The 25,997-nt window shown below is 44.2% G+C and overlaps 2 protein-coding genes across 2 annotated transcripts; both read left to right on the top strand.

Annotated features, from left to right (window-relative positions):
• Window positions 1-448: 448 nt before the first annotated feature.
• LOC125412044 (proline-rich protein 23A3-like) lies at window positions 449-2,214 on the top strand. Its single transcript, XM_048452588.3, has one exon. It carries the CDS (start codon window positions 594-596, stop codon window positions 1,338-1,340), a length of 747 nt encoding a protein of 248 aa, XP_048308545.2. The 5' UTR covers window positions 449-593; the 3' UTR covers window positions 1,341-2,214.
• An 8,972-nt stretch (window positions 2,215-11,186) lies between these two features.
• Mrps22 (mitochondrial ribosomal protein S22) lies at window positions 11,187-25,717 on the top strand. The gene is made up of 8 exons (XM_048452583.3): window positions 11,187-11,384; window positions 13,910-14,073; window positions 15,223-15,387; window positions 19,019-19,162; window positions 19,648-19,731; window positions 21,465-21,610; window positions 24,251-24,359; window positions 25,514-25,717. The coding sequence occupies exons 1-8, from the start codon at window positions 11,213-11,215 to the stop codon at window positions 25,607-25,609; spliced, it is 1,080 nt and encodes a 359-aa protein (XP_048308540.2). The 5' UTR covers window positions 11,187-11,212; the 3' UTR covers window positions 25,610-25,717.
• Window positions 25,718-25,997: the final 280 nt, after the last annotated feature.

The raw sequence follows: 25,997 nt of genomic DNA, 5'->3' as shown, positions 1-25,997 counted from the left end.
ACTACTTAGGTGTGGGTGGGACAAGGCATTCACGAGACTGTGGTAGGGGGTGGGAAAAGAGTTTTCATGTGTTTCTGTATGTACATTGACAAAATAAAGGCAATACAGACCATAGACATCCAAAGGTTGATTCCTTCTCTGAACCACTACCAACAACGACAACAACAACCTCACACACACACACACACACACACACACACACACACACACAGCACGCAGGCGGTCACACTCATGCCCATATGCACACTGGTGGGTTCCTGAAGGTGAGGCTGGGGTGTCTCTACCTCCCTAGGCCCCTCCCATGCCCGGGCGGGGCTTCCTTGGAAGCAAGGCTTATATAAGAAAGTCAGATCCTCCCCACCGCGCCTGATCAGCAGCCAGTCATCCTGGTAGCAGCACCCACTCTGTCCCAGAGAGTCCACAGAGTGTCTCGCAGAAACCAGACGACAGCTGTTCCTGAGCAAAGAACTGCAGCGCCCAGGTCCATGACCTGCCTCGGACCTTGTCGTGCACCGGCACCCGCAACCGAGAGGCAAGAGCGCATTGGCACCAAAATTCTGGGAATGCGGCCGTGAAGACCCAGTGCCTACCCGATGCCCCGCTGGGGCCCGCAGCCGGAAGATCCCATGCCTGCCAAGCGCCGCCGCCTCCAGGAGCCTGCCTGCTGGTTGCTGGCACAGCCAGACCTGGAAGCCTTCTCCAGGCCTGACAGCGAGCAGCTCACCTCCATGGTGGTCATTCCCACTGGCTGTGCCATGAAACTACAGCTGGAAGGCGTCGACCTGTTGCTGGAGCCGGAACCGACCTCAGTCATGCAAGTGTCCCTACCTGGACACACCATTATACTAGTCCCCGAGGGCCTCCAAGCCTCCTCCCAACCTGGACAGCCTGTGTTCTGGCCCGCTAGCATGCAGGAAGACGCTGTCCTGAACATGCCCCAGGACCATGACGTCTTTGCCTTCCACCAGGGATTCAATAGTCCATCTCTATCGTACAACCAAAGTTTTGCACAGGAAGACTCTCAAGAAAACTTCGTGATTTCGTGGATGAATGCTCCAACTCGCATGGCCCCAGAAATCCTTTCCCCCTTCACGGGCGTGTTCAGCCCCCTGTTTCAGGGTCAAATGCCATGTCCTTGGAGTGCAAGCTGCCCACCTAGTGCAGGAAGATATGCTCCCTGGTCTCTCTGGAGCCTCAAAGGCAGCATGCTGTGCCCTCTGCCTAGCTCGCCACTGCAGCCTCTCCCTCCATCTCCTCCTCCAAGTCACCAAAAACAGGCCTCTCAGAGTCGGCAGAAGCCTCCACGACCTAGGTGCAAGGCCCAGAGGCGCCTCTTCTAGGAAAGGAACGGCTTCTGCCTCAACAAATGGCACCTTGATTCCCAGGGTGCCTCAGGGTACCCAGTAACCTACCATTGAGGCTGTATGCACGCACACAAGCGCTTTTCTCCTTTTCACTGCACACCATGCATGGGAGAAGACAAAGACTTCGAGAAGGGTGCTGACACTAGATCTCATCCCTGAAGTTAAAAAACTGCCTTCGAGAAACAGAAATTTCTCTTCCAGTTCTGGGATTCATCTCAAACTTTCCATGTTGCCCTCCTTGGCATAGGTGGTTCCCTCTAAGAACAACAGCATCCCTTTTTCTCCTAAGCCAAGGCAACAGTGGCTTTGCTTTGCTGCCGTTTTTTTTGTTTGTTTGTTTGTTTGTTTTTCCTGTGTTCCTTCCCTTAATTTGAAGAAGACTTGTGCCTGTGTTCGTCCTTCTGGACAGTTGAAGATGCTCTCTGGGGAACTGACAAGTACCCTCGTGGGAGAAGATGGTTCCTAGCCTGGAGTGGTCGATGATTCTTGGCTTCTTCGCAGCCATCCCTTCACCTGCTGGAGTGGTTTCTCTTCACTGTCTCTTCATGACAACTAGGGCTACACGGAGAAACCCTGACTTGAAAAACAAACAGACAGACAGACAGACAGACAGACAGGACAGCTACTGAAGAAAGCCATTTTATGGCCCTTTAGTTCACTGCTCTTGAGAAGCCGAAGATACCAGATCTCTGTGAAGTCCGGCTTGCCATCCAACAAACTCAAACTCATTTCTTACGGCAAAATGATTTTTCTCAGAGCAATGTTTCTAATTCCAACATCACTATAAATTAATAAAATATAAAGAACATAGTATGTGGTGGTGGATAAATGGGTTTTTGAGAGAGAGTTTTGTCTGTGGGGGCGGGATAGAGGAGAGAGAGAGAGAGAGAGAGAGAGAGCGAGCTTTCAGGCCACTACATTGGTGCTTTCACCTGACATACAACATGTTCCCTGAACTCTGAGAGGGGCATCACTATGATGTCTTTGTTCAACAGAGAATGTTACTAAGCACACAGCACATTTTGATCTTATTGGCTGCAAGACTTTATAGGATCCCCAAGGAAGAGGACCGAGGTTGCTGTGAGAGCCAAAGTTACTTCTTAAGTCTTGTGTGGGTTTTTTTTAATTTTTGTTTGTTTGTTTGTTGGTTTTGGTGTTTTGAGATGGTTTCTCTGTGTTGCTCTGGATTCTGTCATGGAACCAGCTCTTGTAGACCAGGCTGGCCTCAAACTCACAGAGATCCATCTGCCTCTGCCTCCTGAGTACTGGGATTAAAGGTGTGTGCCATCACTTCCCAGCCATTTTAACTTTTGATTACTGTGCTTAAAGAGATCCCTGAAACAAAAAATGCCTCTGCTAGCCCTTGCCCGAAGACAGACACTTCCTGAAATGCTGGAGGCTATTATTTATAGAAGATTTAAAAAAAAAACACAGGGTTTTTCACTCCCCTAAACAAGTTTGTTTCACCCAACTGCCCCCAAGTGCTTGATCATGTATGGGTGGGAGGTTCACAGACTGCAAATGTGTCAGGGTGTACGCTTGTTCCTGATTGGACCTGATGAGAAATGCAATGAATTATGGGTTTTCCTTCTTAAGTCGCTGCAAACTGTGATTCTGGTCTCTTTCCCAGGAACCTGGTTATGGTCCTGGCCTGATGCGGGAGAATTGTCTGTATTCTGTCAATCATATTTTAATAAAATGCTGATTGGCCAGGCAGGCAGTATAGGCGGGAAAACCAGACAGGAAGTAGAGGTGATGCAATGAGAACAGGAGAATTCTGGGAAGCAGGACGCTCCCTCTGCCACTCCTGCGCAGACCACCAGAGAAGCAACATGTAACCTGCCCAGCTGAAAAAGGTACCAAGCCATATGGCTAACATAGATAAGAATAATGGGTTAAGACAAGGGCCAATCAGTTTATAACCTAATGTAGACTCTGTGTTATTTTCTTTGGGAATTGCCGGTTGTGGGGTACCGGGTGGAACAGAAACCCCAACAAGCCGGCCCTCATGTTACACTGGCCAGAGCCCATCCACCAGGTCAGTATTTAATTAAAGCTTGCTTCAAACTTGGCTTTAAACTGTGGTAGTGGTCTTATTCTGGATAGGTGGGATTAACAATTGCCTCCATTTTTAGAACCTCAAATCCTGCACCCTTGTCTCTCTTCAAATAACCATTTACCCCTAAATAATTAAAATACTTTTCATTTATTGACTACTTATTATAAACCAGAGGTTTTATTTGCATAGTCTCACTCCTCTGAGCTCTCTACCGCACAGAAATATCAGCTTCATTTTCCTAGGCAGCCAATTAGATATATCCATGGAGCCAAGATTTAAACAGAGGTTTTATTATTCTGGTGCCTTACTTTGTTGACTCCTGTCTGTCACCTTCTTGGGACAATGTGAGCCTCTGACAGGATACTGATGGGCCCTTGGCAGGTACCTCTTCAATGATGAAAGAGTAGCTGCAGATGAAGATGGTAGCAACAAAGGGTATCAAAAATCTGATCCTAGGCTGTAGGTGGAGCTCAGTGGATGTTCAGATAAATGAAACACAAATGGAAAAAAGAATTTTGAAGAATGAAAAGATGGTCTATTAGCTGTGTATTAACTTCAAGAAACTTGGTCTACATGTAAGGGAGTCACTGGAGGAGAGAGCAGGAATGGGGAACTAAGAACTATTTGAATATACTGTACAAATCCATTGAGAAATTATTATAAGATAGTAAATACAAGTTTTCCAAAGTCACTGAAAGCTATAATCTACTGTTGTGGAATATAATTTTAACTAGGGAAGGATGTATTATGTTTGTTTATGCTGCTCTGTTTAACTATGCAAAGATGTTTGCTTTGCCTGCCTAAAGCACATGATTGGGCTAATAAAAAGCTGAACAGCCAATAGCTAGACAGAGGAGGGACAGGAGGGCTGGCGGGCAGAGAATAAATAGGAGGAGGGATCGAGACTCAGGAGAAAAGAGAGACGAGAGGATGAGGGAGAAAGAGAGACAACTAGTGATGCCTTTTATATAAAACTCCAGACAGTGCAAAATACCTAGGGTGAAAGGAAGAGATAGGGTTATACAGAAAGAGGAGGAGGTTACTAAGGAGGACAAGGAGGGCAGAAGATGGCTCAGGTAGTAAGGAGCTTCTCACAGATGCACAGGACCTGAGTTCAAACCCCAGCACCCACATTAAAAACCAGACACACTGATGCAGGCCTGCAATTCCAGCTCTGGAGAGGCAGAGACAGGAAGATCTCTGCGGCTGGTCAGCTAGTCTTTCCAATATCAGGGAGCTCCATGCTCATTGTGAGACAATATCTCAAAAACTAGGGTAGAGAGCGGCAGAGGAAGGCTCCTGAGGTCAATTTCTGGCCTCCACCCACATGCATGCACACCCACATACACATGAACATGCACACATACACTATGTCCTCCACAGCCTCCAAACACAGATAGAAACACAAGGAAGCTTTTTTTATGATGGTTATGGTCATCGCTTTGACTACAGCTGCAGTTATAAGGTGTATATATGTCAAAATTTTGCAAATTACATGCTTTAAAGATGTGCAGTTTATTATATGCTAATTTATCTGAATATCCTGAGGAATCATGAATGGGTGTGTGTTCCATATTCTTCTTTTCTGGGCCTATGTGCATTGACTAGAGTTAAGAAGGGTTGATTTCTGGTACCACTATGAGGCACACCCACATAGAAGCAGCTCACTGGACAAGGATGTTTCCTAGGGCCATTTAATGGATGAGAAATAACTTACTAAAGTAGCCAGAGACATGTGTATGAGAGTGCTTAAACAGTCATTCCTTTCCCTGGAGTATTAGTTCAGATAAATGAATCTCAATATAAACTATTTTCACACGTAGAATAAATACCACCAATTAAGATGAGGAGAAAGGACGATGGTGACAGTGATATTGACAACTGTCATGACAGTCATAACAGTCTTTATGTTTGATGGCCACTGACACATGGGTCTGTAATCCCAGTTCCTGAGACAAAATGGGAGACAGAGGCATGAGAATCCCTAGGAACATGTGGACCAGCTTGCCTGGCACACCCAGCCTCAAATAACAAGAGGCTGTATTTCAAACAAGGTGGAAAGTGGGAACTGACAATGTTCTCTGACAGCCACAAACATGCCATAGCATGCATGTCCTTGTAGTCTCACACACACACACATGCGAGCGCACACATATACATGTGTAAGCCCAAAATAGCCACATGTGTGCACAACAATGTCCCTTGAACGTGCATATACATGTGCATTGCCACACAGTCAAATATACACAGAGGCGTACATTTGGGACACTTTGGGGGACATACATTTTTCCCTTCTTGTTCTGGCCCTCCACAGACAGCAATCAAGGCACACCCCTTCCAGACTGCCCAAGACGTGGCCTTGGGAAACTTCAGGACACTGAAGTCCAAAGTCTAAAGAAATTATGCACATATCTCTGCTTTGGGAACTAGACAGAAGTCAGAGCCATCACATGTATCAGTTTCCCATGAAAGAAATTGCCAATGGGCTTATTAGCCTTTAAAAACCCCAGATCTCAGTCCAAAGGACTTCCTGAGTCCAGACAGAATTCAAAAATAGCCTCATGACAAACCACCCGGTTCTGAGGCGATGCGAGTTACTTTCAACCCAGGCCAACATGTCCCTCAGACAAAATGTTCCACATACCAAACCCGACGACAGCTAACTCTCAGGATCAGAGGGGCCAAGCATGATCTATTAGAGATTATGTCCATGATGGTTGTGACGTACATAGGTGATTGATCTAGGGTTAAATCACCTACACCGGAGGGGCAAGAAGGATCCAGCTTTAGTGCCTTTGACATTTATACCCAGTGCTATAGGGCAGAGTGTATGTCCATCATCTCAGACAGATGCAGCCTTGGCTGGCAGAGGTGAAAGTGTAGTTCAGTGGATGCTGTCAGAACAGACAGGGTGTCATGTGGAAGACTAGAGATAGGCAGATAATGCCTGGGGGGATAGATGAAAAGTGGCTCCACCAACCCTACGTTCTCACACTCGCCTCTGCTTTTCCCTTCTCAGAAAACACTGTATCATTTCTAGAAGACTCTATGGTCTCCTTCACCAGTTAACACAGAGGGAACAGAGATTTCCTACCATAACAACCAGGGCCCCAGATAGGAGCGGGGTGCTCTCTGGCAGGGCAGCAGCTTTCCCCATTCATACCCTGACAATCTCCCTCTCTGCTTCTGAGATCTATTTCCTTTTTCTGCAGACGAGCTTTCTCCACTAACTCATCACTGAACACATTGCTGGAAAAGGCTGAAACTTCCCAGGCTCCATTTACTTCAAGTTTCTGCCATCAACAAAAGTTTCTGTGTCTCTTCATTTGGATTATTGAGAGGAAATCTTGGTGCATTCTTAGTTGAGTATGCTAAAAACTGTCTCTCTTACTTACCCCACCACCAAAGATAAGTACTTCCTAGTCCCTGGAGTTTGTGGCTGTTGTATGAAAATTGAGGGTTTGCAGAAGTAGTTAAGTGATGTGGGATTCCCCTCTGTATGCTGTGAGTACCACTGGTGAATAATAAAACTGCCTTGGGCTGTTGATAGGGCAGAACTTAGATAGGTGGGGAAAGCTAAACTGAATGCTGGGAGAAAGGAGGTAGAGTCAGAGAAGAGCCATGGAGCCACCGCAAAAGATAGACATGCTGAAACTTTGCCAGTTAGCCACTGCCATGTGGTGATAAACAGATTACTAGAAATGGGTTAAATTAAGATATAAGAGTTAGCCAATAAGAAGTTAGAGCTAATAGGCCAAGCAGTGATTTAATTAATACAGTTTCTGTGTGGTTATTTCGGGAGTCTGGGCAGCAGCTGGGAAATGAACAAGGGGCCCCCCTACTACAGTTAAGGTCTCAAAATTAAGAGACTGTTTTGGATAATCAGGATGAGACTCAAAGGCAATCATATATATCCTTAGAGAGGGGCAACAAGAAATTTAGTGTTAATACAACCTAAAGGGGGAAAGGTGGTGAGGTTGGAGGTAGAAACAGGAGTGTTAGAGCCACAAATCAAGAGTACTTGCAGTCATGAGTAGATGAAAGGAGCAGTGTTACATGAGGGGCCGGCTTGTTGGGGTATCTGTCCCGCCCAGTACCCCACAACCGGCAAGCCCCAAAGAAAATTAATCACACAGAGAACTCTATAAGTTATAAAGCTGATTGGTCCATTAGGTCAGGCTACTTATTAGTTCTTATGACTTATCTTAACCCATTATTCTGATCTATGTTAGTCACATGGCTTGGTACCTTTTTCAGCTGTCAGCTTACATGTTGCCTCTTAGATGGTCTGCGCAGGAGTGGCAGAGGGAGTCTCCTCCTCCCTAGCCTTATCCTATTCTCATTGCCCCGCCTCTACTTTCTGTCTGGTTGACCCGCCTATACTTCCTGCCTGGCCAATCAGCGTTTTATTAAAATACATGATTGACAGAATACAGACAATTTTCCCGCACCAGAGCAGGGATCAGATGATGCTTTGATTTCAGCCGTCGAATATTGACATTGGATTTCTGATATGTATAATTTTGAGACAGTACATTTCTGTTATTCTAATTCACCAAACAGGTTCTAATCTGTTACAGTGTCACATGCAGTTAATACAGCAATTACTGGACTCATTTCCTAATGCATTAATGTCCACTTATTGTCCATTCGTAGCGTTCCTCAGGTGTGGTGGTTTGAATGAGAGTGGCATCCACAGATTCATATGTTTTAATGCCTGGTCCCTAGTTAGTGGAAATGTTTGAGAAGGATTAGGAGGTGTGGCCATGTTGGAGGAGGTGTGTCCCTGGTGATGGGCTTTGAGGTTTTAAAAGCCTATACCAAGCCCATGAATGTCTATCTCTTTGCCTGCTGCCTTCAGATCAGGATGCAAAGCTCTCACCTATTGCTCCAGCACCATGCCTGTCTGCTTCATGTTATAATGATCAAGGACTAACCCCCTAAAACGGTAAGCAAGTCCCTAACAAAACACTTTATTTTAGTCATGGTATCCCTTCACAGCAATAGAATGGTAACTAAGACACCAGGATATAGAAAAAATAGCCACTTTGACCTTTCTCTTACCACTGCCTATGGGAAGGAGGCAGAGGGTCAATTCTCTGAGAAAAGGCTTGAGGTAGGAGCCCCTGCATTCCTTCAGTCTCACTCTCTTGACTTTACTAGATAGATAAGCGTGTTGGGAGAGATCAGGACAGTAGCTCCTACCTGAGTTAAGGCCATACCTAGGACTTTCTTCCTCCCCTGTTCCAATAGCAGATCTTGTAATGCTGTCAACTTCAGAGGGAGGGCTGGAGAGATGCCTCAGGAGTTAAGGGCACCTGCTGCACAAACATGTGGACCAGAATTCAGATTTCAGAATCTACGTAACAAGGTGGACATCTATGTATGCCTCTCAACATGAATGGAAAAGGGTGGAGACAGGAGTATTGCTGGGGCTTACTGGCTTCCAGACTATCCATGAATGTATGAGACCCGCATGTCAGAGAGACCTGTTGTAAAATGAATAGGCAGAGGGTAATAGAGGAGGACACACAGATATCCACATAAACTCGCATTTACAAATAAATAATCTTTTAAAACTCAAACAGAAATACAGGCATGAATTTCCAAAAAGGGAACTTTTATCTTGGAACAAACAAAGATTAGGATTAGAAGAAACTGGGACATAGCTGCATAAACTGAGACGATCTCTGATAAATTCAACAACAAAGAAAAAGTCATGGGTTTTACTAGACAATCAATCTCAATAATTTTGAAATGAAGGGAGGTGGTTTCTTTTGAGGGGGTATTGTCTAAGAAAGATGGTAAACAGCAAGAATAACTATGTAAAGACAGTCTGCTGGTTAGAGCAGTTCTGTGATTAGTTGTTAAGTAAAGCTATTCTTAAAGACAGGGCAGCCTTTGTGAGCAGACTGGCTTGTGAATCAGCTCTTGGAGCAAGTGTGCACGACTGTAGTGTTTTCTGTGGTCCTAGACTCCTTTATGGTGGGGTATGCTAGGAATGACTCCATTTTGTACAATGAATTTTCACAATGGTGAGAGAGGAAGAAAAGAGGTGAGGGTAGGAGTTAAGTCTCTCTATCCAGCTAATTCGAACACATGTTTACTCAATAACTTTCTTTAGCCAGGCCTTGGGCAAAGTTCTTAGACAACATCATCTAAGGAAGGAGAAGACTTGCACTCCCTAGGCAGCTGGGAAAGAACAGAATGAAATCATCCACATATCCATTTGTTATCCATTAACCAAACCAACCACCCATTCATCCACCCATCTGTCCATCATTCATTCATCTACCTATCCATCTATCCACCCACCCACCCACCCATCTACCCATGCACCCACCTATTTATCCATCCATCATCCATCTATCCACCCACCTATCCATCCATCCATCCTCCATCTATCCAGCCACCTATCCATCATCCATCCTCCATCTATCCATCCATCCATCCTCCATCTATCCATCATCCATCTATCCATCCACCTATCCATCCATCCATCCATCCATTCATCATCCATCCATCAATCCATCCACCCATCCATCCATCCATTAACCCATTCATCATCCATCCATCTAATCATCCATCTAGCCTCTCACCCATTCTTCCACCCACCTACCCACCCGTATTCATTCACCCATTCATCTATCCATCATCCATTCATCCGTTCATCCATCCACTCATTCTTCCACTCAAATTTTTGCTTTGCACATAAGTTGTACAAGGTCAGGTTAAATATATAATAAGATAGGTAAAGGTATTACCTTCATGTGTGAAAAAAAATAAGCAGATAATAAGCAAAATAATCAGAAATTATGGCTTATGAAGGGAAGGAATAAGGTGTATGACTTTGTAGTGGTTATGGACTCAAAATGAAGAGCTAATATCTGGGGTATATATGGCAAGTTTGAAAGACGATCCACAAGCAATCGAATTTAAACCTGTAGGTGGGAGAAAAGTTGAGGCAGGCAATACAAATCTATTATTTAGAACCATAAAAACGAAAAAAGAAAAAGAGCATACAGCAAAAACTTTTAACTCTACACCTAGCAAAAGACTCAAACATCTACTTGGGAATAAACAGTTTGCACGGTTTTGCACATGAGTGTGTGTGTGTGTGTGTGTGTGTGTGTGTGTTGCTGGGAACTTAACTTGGGGCCTCACATATGCTGGGCAAGTACTCTACTGCTTAGTTATATTGAGTTTTTAATGTATGTACTCTTTAACATTTCTCTTGCATGTATGTATGTACTCTTAATATTTCTCTTATAAAAATGAGAAAACTAAGACTATAAGCAAACAAACCATAAGTAAATAGGAGCCAGTGAGATGGGTAAAGACACCTGCTACCAAGCCTTCCTCTGACCTCCACACAGACTTTCACACACACACACACACACACACACACACACACACACACACACACACACACACACACACACACACATTTAATAATAAAGTAATTTTAAAAATCTGTTCTCACATCTGTAATCAGAAAGCGGAATGCTGTGGGTTTGAGGCCAACCTGGGCTACATAATGATTTCTAGGCCAGTTTACACACTGCAGTGTGAGACAGTCTCATAGTTCATTCCGTACAGCGCTCGCCTCGGTCGCACGAAGCCTCAGGTTTAATCAGTTTAAACACAAACCAAAACAAAAAACAAACAACAACAAAACGCTTCCGCGGCTGTTTGGCGTCACCTAGACTACACTTCCCAGCATGCTGTACAAGGCTCGAGAATCGGAAGTTGATCTAGTCGATTCCGGCGCAAGGGGCGGCGGGTAATCATGGCTGCTCTCAGAACTCCGTTGGGGCTGTGGAGATTCCAGTTGGGCTCTCGGCGAGCACAGCGGGTCTGCACTCGAGCCGCAGCCCAGCGCCACCCCGATGCTCTGCTCGCGACGCGGCACCAGCCTTTCGAGGTGGGGCAGCCATGCCGCCTGCTCAGCTCCAAGGCAGGTGAGTGACCGCTAGAGCTCGCCGCGCACCGGAGAGACCTAGAGCTTGCTCTTGCAGGAGAAAACTGCGCCCCGGCTTCTTAGACTCAGTCGTCTTCCGTCTGTATTTGCAGAGCTTTTCTGAGCCCTCCTTTGTTCATTCATTCACTCAGCCAGTTGTGCTTGCGATGCGCTTGTTGCAAAGCACGACTTAGTTTGGGACGTGGGTTCTCTCCTAGCCGAGTGGCGATTGACAGCACGGTGATCCCGGCTGCATCGGGCGCGCACCTTAGGGACTTTCAAACTAGGTAGGACGCACAGGGATGGGTTACAGGGAAAATATAGCCAGAGATGTCATCTGGGTAACCATGTTAAAAGGTGAAAATAATTCTGAACGGAGGGACCGCACAATAAGCAGAAGCACAGAGAAGAAAATGAACGCAGGTATTTGGGGGAAACCTATTTTGGAGTTAGGATTGCGAGTGCCTGAGCAGGTTGCAATGGTAAGCAGTTGGATGGAGAGTAGTGCTAAGCTGGAGAATAGTAATGGTAGAAACAGGGTTTATTTGTTTTTTGAGTTGGGATTGGTGAGAAGGTAAAATGAAAATAAAAATGGCAAAGAAGGCAGAACTGTGCTTGTTTTGTGTTAAATTTGAGGTGCCTTTGTTATCCCGGGTTCGGTATGCAGCTAGATAAGAACTGAAGAGCATTAGAGTAGAAATGAAAACTAGCGCTGTGCAGGCGAGATTGTCTGGAGAGGGGTTAGTGCTGAGCACCTGTTGTTACCGGACCCTCTGAAGAGCTCGCGGGTGCTCATGATTAGACAACGGGATTTCCGTCTCCAGAGAATGTGCTGGCTAGTTTTATGGAATCTTAACATCAGCTAGAGTTAATCTGAAAGGAGGGAACCTCGGTTGAGAAGCTGCCTCAGTAAGATGAGTTGTAAGGCATTTTCTTAGTGATTGATGGGAGATGAGGGGAGGGCCCAGCCCATGTGGGTGGTGCCATCCCTAAGCTGGTGGACCTGGGTTCTATAAGAAAGCAGACTGAGCAAGCCAGCAAGCAGTACCTCTCCGTGGCTCTGCACTAGGTCCTTCCCTGGAGTTCCTGTCCGGACTTCCTTCCATGATGAACAGTGTTGATGAGGCATAAGCCAAATAAACCTTTCTCCTTCCCACTTGCTTCTGGTCTTGTGTTTATCACAGCAATAGGAACCCTAAAACAAAATAAATTTCCTAGTGGGGAACACAGTCAAACAGTCACTTGAGTTTTAAATATGAGTGTCATCTTGATTTCATTTTGGCAGGTTACTCTCAAGTAATCTCTTTGTAGGAGCGGTTTGTAGTGAGGTCAGAGAAGAGGCAGGGAAGCCAAGGTGAGGGGTAAGAATGGCCTTGGCAGTAGTAATGACAGTGGGAAATAGAGCTAAAAAGAGACAGCCAACTAAAATGCTGAATTCATGTTCAATTTTGTAAAAAAGGATCATTGCAATATTACTTGACAGGGTTACTGATTCTGCCAAGTGTGGTATATATTTAGCTCAATAAGTACTTTGTAGTAAATATCTCATACGTGTTAGTAATACCCACTCCTGTGATTTTAATTGCTTCCTTGACTGGATGTGGTGGGTATTGAAGAAATCAGGAATAATTTTAAGATTTTGGACTGAGTCACCCAGTGGATGGTGCTGTGATAGGGAACAGTAGGGAAAGCAGGTATGAGACCAGAAAAAGCAGGGGGAGGTTATGGTTTGGCAGTATTGAAGTAGAGATGAGATGTCCATTGGGTAGTGGATGTAGAGGATCTTGGCTAGAGATTGGGGTTTTAGAGTCCCCAGCAGATGGATGTAATTAAAGCCATAGGAAGCTAGGAACGCACCCAGTAAGAATATGAACAGGGAGAAAAGGAAATTGATTAGGATCCTGCAAGACACCAGCATCTGTAGGACTAACAGCAAAGAGGAGCCTAGGAACAGATGGCCCCTTTTCCTGGTGAAAAGAGAAGATGTAGAGAGACAAAGGACGAGGGAAACTGCGTGAGCCAGAGCTGAGCTTAGATTGGAAGTGATTGAGGCTCCAGGACCAGTGAACCCTGCTTAGTCCTTCCTCTGTTCTAATAGCTAGTTATCTTTGGTTTAGCATTGGTGCCCTCATCCATAAAATTGGAGTGTTAGTATCTATTTCATGGGCATGCTATGTCTGGCTTCTAGAAGCGGATCTGAGGGCTGAAGTGTAGCTGTGTGCTGTGTACCAGGTCCTGGGTTCTGTTTGCACCGTCTCCAAAATACCAATAAAAAGAAGCGAGAGTCTGAATGGTTACAGTTCTTGTCATCTTCATTTTCCAGCGTCCTCTGGGCAGAGTGCTTGCGTGTTGTGGTGGATATGCACTTAAGTGCACGTTGAATAAATGAGAGAATCTCATAATTATTAACATCACATAATTCTTAGGTGTATTCTGTACAAATGGTTTTTACTGTTAACTTTCCCATTTAGACATCTTGGCTTGCTGTCGTTGTCAGCTTCTTGTTACCGAAATCTATTTTAACAGACTCTGGTAGCTCAGAAGTCAAGAAACCTACATTTATGGATGAGGAAGTCCAGAGTATCCTCACCAAGATGACAGGCCTGGACTTGAAAAAGACTTTCAAGCCTGCTGTACAACCACTGAAGCCACCCACCTATAAGTTAATGACCCAGGCCCAGTTGGAAGAGGTATGTCAAGCCCAGAGTTCTGACAGAAAACCTGTGATTCAGGGTGACAAGACGCACAGAGTTCCCTGTGAATGCTCAGTGCTGGACCTCCGTAGGCGTGGGTGAGAGGAAAGGAATGTGAATAGGGAGGCAGAGAGGAGAAGGGGTGTGACCACAATTGAGCAGGTGTCCGGGCTGAGCTCCTCCCTGCCCCAAACCAGCCTGCTCATCGTTCATCTTGCCTACTCCAGCTCCCTTCCTGGAGGAACTTCTGCTATGAGTTGCCGTGGAGCTGAAGGTTTGGTGACATTAAAAGTCTGGGTCTTCTGGAATACACCGCTGTAGGAATGTATGAGACAGCGATGCTTCCTCCTGACTCAACAGTGACGTCACTACCCAATAGCGTGTTGGAAGAAGAGCGATACTTTGCTTTTCTCCTTGCAAAGGTCATCAGTGGAAGTAATATGGCATAACGCAGTGTAGTCCCTGGCTGAGAGTGGAGGCTTTGGAGCTCAGTTCAGACACCAGTGCTGCAGCTCCTAGTGCTTACTCTTCTGTGTAACTCTTGTTTTCTCTCAAATAGAGATGTAATAATGGCACCAGGTTCCATTAGGTGTGGGTTATTGAGTGAAGCCAGTAGTTTGATTTTCTTTGTTTTATGTGTATGGGTGTTTTACCTGTATGTATGTAGGTATACCATGTGCATGCCTGGTACCCATGGGAGTCAGAAAAAGGGCACTGGATCCTTGGGACTGGAATTATAAGTGGTTGTGAGCCACCGTACCATGTTGATGTTGGGGACCGAATCCAGGTCCTATGAGCCATCTCACTAGCACCCGTTTGAAGTATTTGAATGATGTCTGGCACGTAGTGAACACTGAAGAAATACAGGCTTGCTGTTTTCCAAGCATCTCTTGCAGCCTGGCTCTGTCTCATGGCAGTCCTTGCTGCTTAGGTGGTGGGTGAGTAGCTGGCGGTAGCTGGTATTGTGTCTTGTCACACCAGAGGAAAGGCCAGGCCCCACCAGTCCAAGTCTGAGTTTTCCCTCATGGGTTCATGGCTGCAGCTTCTTTTCTGTGTAGTCATCAGCATCTTTGATGAGTGCCTGTTTTTATCAGGTGATCCTTTTGAACTCTATACCTTTCTTTCAGAGATGTTTTGTTTCCTTAGGCTACTAGACTGGCAGTTGAAGCAGCTAAAGTACGATTAAAGATGCCACCAGTTCTAGAAGAACGAACGCCAATAAATGACATCTTAGCTGAGGATAAGATTTTGGAAGGAACAGAAACAAACAAATACGTGTTTACTGATATATCATATAACATACCACATCGGGTGAGTATATGCTAGATTGCAGAATAATCTTTGAAATGCCATGTGGAGATGGTTCTGAGGCTCAGATGATGTGACATCCCTCTCTCTGAAGTTCAAAAACAGAGGGCCTCTGAAGAGGCAGGACATGCTGGCAAGTCCACATCATGGTGTTACCATTTCTTTACGTACTGCGGACTTAGTGTATTTCAGACTGATACCAGAGCACTGTGCTGGATAGTTTATGTCAACTGGACCCAAGCTAGAGTCATTTGGGAAGAGGGAGTCTAAATTGAGAAAATGTCCCATCAGATTGACCTGTGGGCAAATCCATGGTGCCTTTTGTTGGAGGAGGTTCTGCTTGTTTGTTCCTGGCCACTTAGCCCCGAAATTATTACACAAAAATTATATTAATTAAATCACTACTTGGCCCATTAGCTCTAGCTTCTTATTGACTAGCTCTTACATATTAATTTAACCCATTTCTATTAATCTGCATATCACCACAAGGTTGTGACCGACTGGGTAAAATTTCCAGTGTCTTTCTCCGGTGGCTCCATGGCTTCTCCCTGACTCTGCCTTCTTCCTCCCAGCATTTTGTTTAGTTTTCCTTGCCTAGTTCTGTTCTTTCCTGCCATAGGCTCAAAGAAGTTCTTTATTTATTAACCAATAAAAGCAACACATAGACAAAAGGACCTCCCACACCAGTCTTTTCTTGATTGATGTAGAGGACATAACTCATTGTGGATGGTGGCACCCCTGGGCCAGTGGTCCTGGGTGCTATAAGAAAGCAGGCTGAGCAAGCCATGAGGAGCAATACAATAAAAAGTGCTCCTTGATGGCCGCAGTTTCAGTTCCTCCTTCCAGGTTCTTCCCTTACTTCCTTCAGTGATGTATGTGACCTGAAAGTTGTAAAATGAAATCAAACCTTTCTTTCCCAGGTTATTTTGGTCACAGTGTTTTATCACAGCAATAGAAACCTGAGACACGTGTGCTAAGACACAGCAAGGCGAGTGAGGCCAGGCAGACAGCAGTGGCTGAAACCGCAAGACAGTGTCCCCTAGGCTGTCCTGATTTCCTGCTGAAACCTAGAGAAGATTATTTGGTGTTTTCTCCTGTGTGTGTGTGTGTGGAGGGGGTCATGGCACCCTTCTTTTTCTTTAATTTTAAGAATATTCCTTAACAGCATCATACACGTGTATAATACATTTTTGGTCATTTTCAGTCTCTAGACTACTCTCTTACTCCATTCCTGTTTAAATCCTTCTTCACTTCAAGGAGTTGCTCTACTTTCTCTGGCTTGTGTTTGTGATCTGCCGACTTCATCGGGGTTGCTTGTGTGAGCTTGAGTGAGAGGGTATTACTGAAGCTGGGGCAACTTTATCCGTGTCCAACACTGAAGAAAGTGGCATCTCTTTCTTCCCGAGACACTATAACTACAATAGACACCGTGCCAGCCAGTTCTCATGTCAGTGTGGCACAGCTGGAGTCATGAGAGGAGGGAGCCTCAGCTGAGAAAATGGTTTTTCATAAGATCTGGCTGTAGGCAAGCCTGTAGGGCATTTTCTTAATAAGTGATTGATGAGGGAGGGTCCATCCCAGTATGGGTGGTTCCATCCCTGGGCTGGTAGTCTTGGATTCTATAAGAAAGCGGGCTGAGCAAGCCAATAAGCAGCACCCCTCCATGACTCTGCGTCAGCTCCTGCCTCCAGGTTCCCACCCTCTGGAATTCTTACCTTGGCTTCCCATGATGATGAACTGTGATGAGAAAGTGTGAGCCACATAAACCCCTTTCTTAACTTACTTTTGGTCATGGTGTTTACCACATCATTAGAAATCCTAACTAAGACAGAAATTGGTATCAGGATTGTGGGGCATTGCTGTGACAGACCTGACCATGTTGTTTTGGGGAGGATCACAGAAGGTCTTTGGAACTTTGTGCTAGCCAGTGAGTGTTGAGAGTTCAGTGGGCTGTTTTGTGGGAGCTTGGAAGATAAGAATATTGATAGCTATGCAGACAATTGTGGCCTGTCTTGGGAGGTTTGAGAGTCACGTAAAGACTCTTGGAGGCCATTGCATATTTTGAGCTAAGACTCTGGTTCTGGTCAGCTGCCTGAAGAATCAGTCATGGTTAACAAGAGAACAGCACCACTTTGCTTTCCTGGGGCAATTGATGCTGGTCAGCTGGAGCTGAGGACTGAGCAGTGGTTAGGGAGCGAGCAGCATCCCTGAGGTGAACTCTCCAGGGAAGTGTTTTCTTCAGCACAAAGTGCAGTCCAAATGTAGCAAGGGACCCAGCATTTTGGAGATGCCAGTATCATGGGATGAGAGCCAAGAACAGCAGTGACTGTGGTGTATTATAGCTGTCCTGATCTCAGGAGACCATCTATGTGGGGTCCAGAGAGTAGAACCAGAGAAGTGACCCAGGCCCTTCGGAGGAGCCCAGATCATTGAGTGGATCCCTGGCATCGGACGCTGAGTTATTTACGCAGTGGAGTTTGGTTTTTCTATGTTCAGATTGTGATTGTACCCTGGTTCTTTCCTTTCAAAGTAAAAAATATTTATTTATTTTTTTTTACAGGAGTCCACAGTTAAGGGGCTTGAATTTTTTTAAAAGAGATTTTGAAGTTTCACTTTGGATTTTTAGAGACTGACCTTTTATTTTATATTTTATGCTTGCAAAGATGTCTGTGCACTACATGTGTACAGTATATTACAGGGCATCAGGTCCATTAGAACTGGAGCTATTGACAGTTGCGAACTGCGGTGTAATGCTTGGAATCAAACCCAGGTCCTCTAGAAGAGTAGCTAAGACTCTTAACCATGGAGCCACCTCTCCAGCTCGAGACTGAACTTTTAAAGTGTTGGCATTTATAAAGACTCTGTGTTGTCGAGGGGTTTCTGTCCTGCCCAGTCCTTGTTCTGCCCGGTTCCCACAATTGTTAAGTCCCAAAGAAATCACACAGAGGTCTACATTAATTATAAATTAATTAATTTAGCTCAGAGATTGCCCTGCCTCTGCCTCCCAAGTGCTGGAATTGAAGTTTTGTGCCACCACTGCCTTGCCTTAGCTATTTTTCAACAATATAAAAATCACTAACTTCCCATTGGATTTTTCACTTTTTAGTGGAAACCACGGGAAGTCTTGTCAGTATTTTCAGATATCATTGCTTCCATTTCGTTCCCAATTGCCAATTTAAAAGAGAGATCCATTGTCTAAACACAGCAGCTTTTTATAGAGCAGCCCTCCAGGATGGGAGTGATTTGTAGTTGGGCCCACAGAATATATTCTAATGCTGCCGAACACTGAGGTTAGGAAAGTGATCCCACATTTCTCGTTCTGGTCATTCATGTTTATGGTTAGAAGACAGGGGTTAGCTTTGTCTTTATCTGTGGGCCAACTTCTGGTCACATTGCATCCACAGTCAGGAGGCAGAGGGATGAATGCTGTGCAGTCCAGGACCCAGCTCAGAGAATGATGCTGCCCACGTTAGGATGGGGCTTCCTATCTCAACCTAATCTACATATTGCCTCACACACACCCCTACAACTTGCCTCCAAGGTGATTTTAAATCCTGCCAAGTTGGTAGTATTAGCTATCACAAGAGCTGAGCAGAAGTCTTCATAACTCATATCTGACTATTTTCTGTTTCAGGAACGTTTTATTGTTGTTCGAGAACCAAGTGGCACATTACGCAAAGCTTCTTGGGAAGAACGGGACCGGGTGATACAAATTTATTTCCCAAAAGAAGGTCGTAGAGTTTTGCCACCAGTAATTTTCAAAGATGAAAACCTTAAGGTACGGTGAATTCCATTTCCATGATGGTCATTTGTTTGTTGAAGCAGTGGGCCCTGGGGATGCTGGTGTTTCATTACAGTGAACACAGGTACTAATGTAATAGTAACTTGATGGGGGCTCTTGTACAGTTAATTTAGTTGAGATTTGAATCCAAGTGTGGCATTTACAAGGCCTATGCCATTTCTGTATGCCTTTTAAAATGTATTTATTTTGATTTTTTTTTTTTTTAGTTACGGTCTCACTATATAGCTTTGACTGTTCTGGAACCCACTGTATGGACCAGGCTGACCTCAAATTCACAAAGATCCTTCTGCCTCTACCTCCTAAATACTGGGATTAAAACCTTGTGCCACCATATTCAGCTCCCTATATGCTCTTGATAGGCATATAGGTGGCCTCTATGTTGGATAGGCCTGACTAGATGTCAGGACAGATGGTAAACTTTTATGTTCTCCTCTGATTGCCATTTTGCTTTGTCGTTTTAGACCATGTACAGCCAAGACCGCCATGCTGATGTCCTCAATCTCTGTGTTGCCCAGTTTGAACCAGATTCCACTGAGTATATCAAGGTAAGTGTATCTAATAGCTTAATAGATACTAATTAATATAGTATCTATATACTAATATAGATACTAATAGTTTCCAAAGTGGGATTTAAATATTGTTATGTGAAGTAAGACTTGATTTTGTTTACTGGCTTTGATGAAGATTATAGGAAAGGGAATTACCTGAAAACTTACTGAAATTACCTGGAAAATTACCTGGAAACATGAGTGAGGTACATGTTTTAAGCTTTCAGCCACCTTTAAGAATAAGGAAGTCGGGCGTAGAGAGTGAAATAGCTTGCTCTGAGTTGCACTGCTGTTGTGGTCGGTTTAGGACTCAGATGATGGCAAAGCCTTTTCTCTTTTCTTTTCATCTTATAGGAACAGTTAGTTCCCCACTAAAATCTGTCGAAGTGCAGTGTATACGGCACTGTGTGTAAAGTACAGCTTAGTGAGGATGTGTTCATTAGAACCTGGTTTTGTGGGCAGCAGAGCTGATGCCAGGAACTAAGCCTGCACTCCATCAGTGATGTGCTGGAATGAGACAGTATGCAGATTACTGCCACTTCCAGCCCGAAATGTTAGATGTTAAGAGTGCTCTCAGGAAAGGCTTCATAGGGGTCTTGAAAAGAGTTCTAGAAGGGCAAGGAACGGCGTGAATGAGGGGTGTTTGGTGAATAGAGCTGTTTCAGAGAAGACAGACTAAGCAGTAGGTAGAAAATAACCAAGTAAGCTTGAGATATGGCCAAACATCTAGTTTGTACGTACACATAGCGCATTTGCAGGGGGGTAGTTCAAAGTAGATGGGCTGTATCACATGTGACCTCAGCGCTAGGTGAGGAACATGGTCTTCATCAAAAAGTTCTAAACCTTTTTAATAGGGCTGGAAAGAAGGCTCAGTAGGTAAAGTGCTTGCTGTGTGAGCTTCAGATTCCCAGCACTTACATAAAATCCAGGCAATCTGTAACTCCTGTTGGAGTGGGCAGAGACTGGGGGACCCTGGGGACCTTGTTGGCCTATATACTTACAAGAACACAGACACAGACACAGACACAGACACACACACACACACACACACACACACACACACACATAACCGTTTTGGACAGAAATGCCCTCAGTTAGGAAGATTTGTCTGGAAGGAAAACTGGATGGCATAGGTGAGCTGGTAGGGTAGAGAGGTTGTGATAAGGGGAAAGAGCAGTTCAAAAAAATCCTGCTGTCTTCAAGAAATTTTGGTCATTATTAGTGGTCATAATATATCAAATTGGTACTTAAGATTGGCTGCTCAAGAGTAGCTGACAAAGCGTTTGAGTATTTGCTGTTATTTGCTCTAGGCTACCACACTCTGTAGTAGGGAAGGCATAGATTTGCTGTCATGTAGACAGATCTCTTTTCCTGTGTACAGGCCAGAGGACAACCTTGGGTTTTTTGTGTTCTGTTTTGAGACGGGGTCTCTCATGGACCTGGAACTTTGCTTGGTTGACTAGACTAGCTGGCCAGTGAGCTTCCAGGGACCCATCTTGCCCTCACTGGGAATATAACTGTGCCCACCACAGGGTTTTTATGTGATCTCTGGGGATCGTACTCAGGTCCTGCACAGTAGACAAGCACTTGGCTGAGTCGAGGCTGGAAAGGCAGCGTGCAGCTTGCCAGGGAGACCTGGTTGCACTGACTGGTGGCAGAATTCCTGCTAGTTAGTCTGAACCATGTGACACTGCTCATTTTCAATTTCTCTGTGCCTTTTCTGGGGATAGGTTCATCATCAGACCTATGAAGACATAGACAGACATGGAAAGTATGGACTTCTGCGTTCCACGAGACACTTCGGTGGCATGGCTTGGTATTTTGTAAATAAAAAAAAGATTGATGGTTTGCTCATCGATCAAATCCAGAGAGACTTGTAAGTATGATCTGAATAATTACAACAATTGTTTATTGTCCAACAGTAAAACAGTATTTTCCAATGGCCATGTTGTTCAGTGATAAATGAAAGTTTGCACTTATCTCCATTTAGATGCGCTTTTCTAGGCGTTGCTTTTGTTACATAATTATCCAGAGTGTTAAGAGAAAATATTTGACTTTGGATCTTAATATAGATTGAGTTTTTATTCTTCCTTGCCAGTGTTCCTGGGTATTGGTGGCTTTTTCAGGCACTCAAAGATACATGGGAATTGTAAAGAAGTAGATGCAAGATCTCTTGGGTGCTTATATTCTGGCAGAACTACCCTACCCATAGGGCTTTCAGGAGAGGATGTTTAACTTACAAAAATAACATTTTTTTTTAAATAGCCCATGCTGTTGAGAGGCTTCTAAGGTTTCAGAAAAGTTATGTTCAAGTAGTGTGAAAGAAATGTATTTTTAGCATCAAGTTGACGTGCTTCCACGTTTCTAGCTGAAAATAACATAGTATTTATTATATAACGTAGTTCATCATATGTACTGTGTAGGTATTGCACATGTTTACACATTGAAGTCGGCCTGGGCGTGGTGTTCATGGTGCAGAGGTGAGATCTGAATCTGAGGGCAGACTGGTCTACTTAGACCCTGTCTAAAGACAAAATCAAGTTGATGGTTGGTACTTTTAGTTGACCAAGTTTCTTGATATTTTTAAAAGATTATTATCATTTTGTAAAAAATATTTCAAATATAGTATACAGTTAATCAACCACTGTATAGTGTAAAAATAACTACACTGGTAAACTTAAAAGGTTATATGACTTGTTTGCTGCTGTGGCTAGGAACTAGTCTTTGTATTTTGGAGGTCTACTTGTGGTATGCTATTTGAGATAAAACTGGAAAGAAATTAGCTTTGCATTTGAAGTGAAAACAATCTAAAACCACAGGGAAAGAAGGCAGCATGGCTACTGTGAGAAAACTTAACTTTTCACAAAACCCTTGCTGGACTCCAAGGTTGATTAAGAAGACGTGTCAGTAGTCCAGTAGTCAATCCATCCTCAGACTGCAGAAGTATCTTACTTGCAGTTTGAACATCACACACAAAGGTTACACTCGTGTCACCTAAGATGCAGCATTACTTCTCATCAGAACAACTTTCCTAATTATTTCCTGGCTAGCTCGCTTCATCAGCACATACAGTGATTCAGTTTAGAAGGCAGCAGTACTCCCTCATTCCCCACCAGCTGGCTTAGTTGGGGATGATCAGTACTTCCTGGTTTACATGGCCTATGAACTGTCTCCTCAAGCTTCTCAAATGCAGACATCCTGAACTTAGTATGATAGCGTAGTTTTAGATATGGAAGCTCAGGTATGTAGTAGTATGTGGTATTCTCCTATTACTCCTTATCGTGTAAGAGTTACAGCTGCAGGCAGAGCTTTTTACCTAAAGATTCTGGACAGTGAACTGACTGCAGAGCCCAGGCTGGACAGTAGAGGGTGCACTCTTCACTGGACAGAGACCAAGTGATCAATCCAGTACTTAGGATTCTGTACCCTCTTTTAAGTTATTCTTGAAAGTTTAGTAAGTGTAGTGTTTGGAAAGTTACATTTAAATTATTGAGACAGACACAGGCAGGCATTAACTTCAGCATTAACTTGACATGCATTAATTTTGCCATGTGGAAAGAACCCGTACAGCCAGCATGCCCAAGTTGTAAATGTTTTCTACATATTGGGGAGGGACATTTTGTTGCTACCTTTATTGAACTGATTATAGTAAGCTTGATAAATAGATAACGGCCATTTCAACTTTTTTGCTCCAGAAAAGCTTGTTCAGTATGAGCAGAGCTGTTTCCTTGAGAGATGGCCTTTTCAGTGACTGGGAGGAGCCCAGAGCATCTCTAGGCCATTGTGGTCTCAGGCATTCAGTACTCCTACTGTGTCTCTCAGCTCAGGTATTTAGATAGTGGGACTGGTCAAAGAGGGACAGCTTTGGCATAGCAGTGAATTATGATGGCCTCAGCCCTACCTCACCACCTGGAAGCCAGGGGCTACGTGCACACAACAGAGTGTCAAAATGTGAACACTTGGGGATATTTTTATGTCCTCCCAACCTTCAGCTTTGAAGTGCATGTGGACAGAAAGTGTGGACTATGGGAATATTGTGACTGTTTGTTTTGGGATAGCTAAGAGAATCTTCATGTTGATACATTGTCTAGAAATAACCTCAAACATATAAAGCGGAATTTGTAGCCTGAGTTGGGTCAACCTGTTTCATGTTGACTAAGTGGGCTGGCCTGGAAATCCTCTACCACTAGGAATGAATGCTATTTCTGTGAGAAGGGATATTCCATCTCCCAAAGAACACAGCCACATTTTCATAGAGTAGGCACTTCCTGTATTGCCTCTTGCCTTACCTGCCTCCTAGGTCAGAGGATAGCTTTGTGGACTTGGTTTTGTGCAACAAGTACCTTACTCACTGAGCCATCCCTCTGGCCCCTTCAAATACTTTTGGAATTACAGAACTACCCTTTCTTTTACCAGAGTGAAGTCTGAAATGTAATTTAGTTCGGAGTTGGCAAACACTGCAAGACTGTGAGGCTGTTGAGAACCCTTTGGTAATGTTAAATTCTTTCATTCTCAGGATTGATGATGCCACCAGCCTGGTCCAGCTGTATCACATGCTCCATCCAGATGGCCAGTCGGCTCAAGGGGCCAAAGAGCAGGCTGCTAAGGGAGTGGATTTAATTAAGGTAGGGTCCTTTTTGTTAGTTTTGTGGTGATGATCAAGTCAGGAAAGATCCAGAAATGGGTCAATTTAATAATACACAGCTGTGACTGACTATGGAACATTTTGGGTCTTGAAAACATTAGTGTGACTATAAGCCCTGTATTTCTTCTACCTGGACGGGGGGCATTTGGGGAATCATGCAGCACTATAGATGGTGTGGTAGGCATGCTGGCAGCTATAGTTGAAGAGGTTCAGATAGTGGGAACAGCACGTTCTCTGGAGCATTGGAGCCCATGCTGCACTGAACGTAGTCAAATCCCCGCAGGTACCAAGCAGCCTCCCCTTAGTGTAGGCACATTCTCATCAGGGCTGGAAAAGGGCAGTGCCAGGAAGCCTAGGTTGCATGATCATTTTCCAATTGCACACCTCTCAAACCATGGACTCCCCAGATTTATCCTCATTGCTACGTTGAAAGGGTATGTTCATTTGGGAAGGGAAGGTCACTGAAATTTGTCATTTGGGTTTTGCTTATTACAAAAGCAGGCTTCCTAAGGACAGAGGTGACATATGATGCCTCTGAAAGCATAAAAACTTGTACTCACCCTGACTTTCTGTGCTAAGCCAGGGAAAGCAATGTTTTTGGGGGGTAAGGGGTTTTCAAGACAGGGTTTCTCTGTAGGTTTGGGGCCTGTCCTGGAACTAGCTCTTGTAGACCAGGCCTCCTTGACCTCAGAGATTCACCTGCCTCTGCCTCTTGAGTGCTGAGATTAAAGGCATGGACCACTACTGCCCAGCAGAAAGCAGTATTCTTTTGGAGAAAACTATTTTTTTAAAAGAACATTTTTTTAATGAAAAGTAAGTTTGTCATCTTTGCTCTCTAGGTTTCTATTGAATGTAATGGTTTTATTTTGATCTAGCAGGAGGTGCAGTGCCAGGGTCTTAATCTTTATTAATAAAGATGACAGCTGTTCTGGGGTTTAGAATTAGTATTGCTGCAGTTATTGGATACAGAACTTCTGTCTACATAAACTTATTGCTTCTGTTCAGGGAGATTATTGTGACACTCAAAGACCTTACTGGGAATGATTTTACTACTGCAGAAATGTTAATGATGTCTTAAAACTGATATACACTTGGTATCCTGTTGCTCTAGAACTTTTTTTTTTATTTCAATAGGTCTTCGCACAAACAGAAGCACAGAGAGGAGCATATATAGAATTAGCACTCCAAACTTACCAAGAAATAGTCATCGGCCATTCTGCAGCATCCTGAGAACAATTAAAAATACTGTAATTTTTTTCTGCCTTTTAAAGTCTGAAAAGTTTGTTGCCCTACTCAATTTCTGCACAACATGGGGATAAAATGAAGTGTGTATTTGAATGCCTGGTTATGAACTTCTCTAATCACATCAATGCAGGTAAAACAAAAACTACTTCCAGAGTACCAAAGTGTTGACAGCCCAGCTGGACAGGTCAGGAGGTATGCCCACAGCCAAACTATAATGCCTGAGATTGTGATACAAGATCAGAAGGAAGGTTGGAAAAATGCCCCTCGCTATTCAAAGAAAGAAGGATGAAGCTGATTCCCAGTGAGATATTTGGCTCAGCTATCTAAAATTTAAAAACCCGATATCCATTTTCATTAGGAAGGAAACTCAGGA

This window comes from Myodes glareolus, chromosome 4 (genome assembly GCF_982192425.1).
Source record: "Myodes glareolus chromosome 4, mMyoGla1.1, whole genome shotgun sequence".
Classification (NCBI taxonomy): Eukaryota; Metazoa; Chordata; class Mammalia; order Rodentia; family Cricetidae; genus Myodes; species Myodes glareolus.
This window is presented reverse-complemented; position numbering and strand designations above follow the sequence as displayed.

Bases quoted from the DNA above. Each gene is read 5' to 3' on its own strand.
- Mrps22 (XM_048452583.3), top strand. From the start codon at position 11,213: ATGGCTGCTCTCAGAACTCCGTTGGGGCTGTGGAGATTCCAGTTGGGC. The intron at 14,074-15,222 runs GTATGTCAAGCC...TTGTTTCCTTAG, and splicing joins CCCAGGCCCAGTTGGAAGAG to GCTACTAGACTGGCAGTTGA. The intron at 24,360-25,513 runs GTAGGGTCCTTT...TTATTTCAATAG, and splicing joins AGGGAGTGGATTTAATTAAG to GTCTTCGCACAAACAGAAGC.
- LOC125412044 (XM_048452588.3), top strand. From the start codon at position 594: ATGCCCCGCTGGGGCCCGCAGCCGGAAGATCCCATGCCTGCCAAGCGC.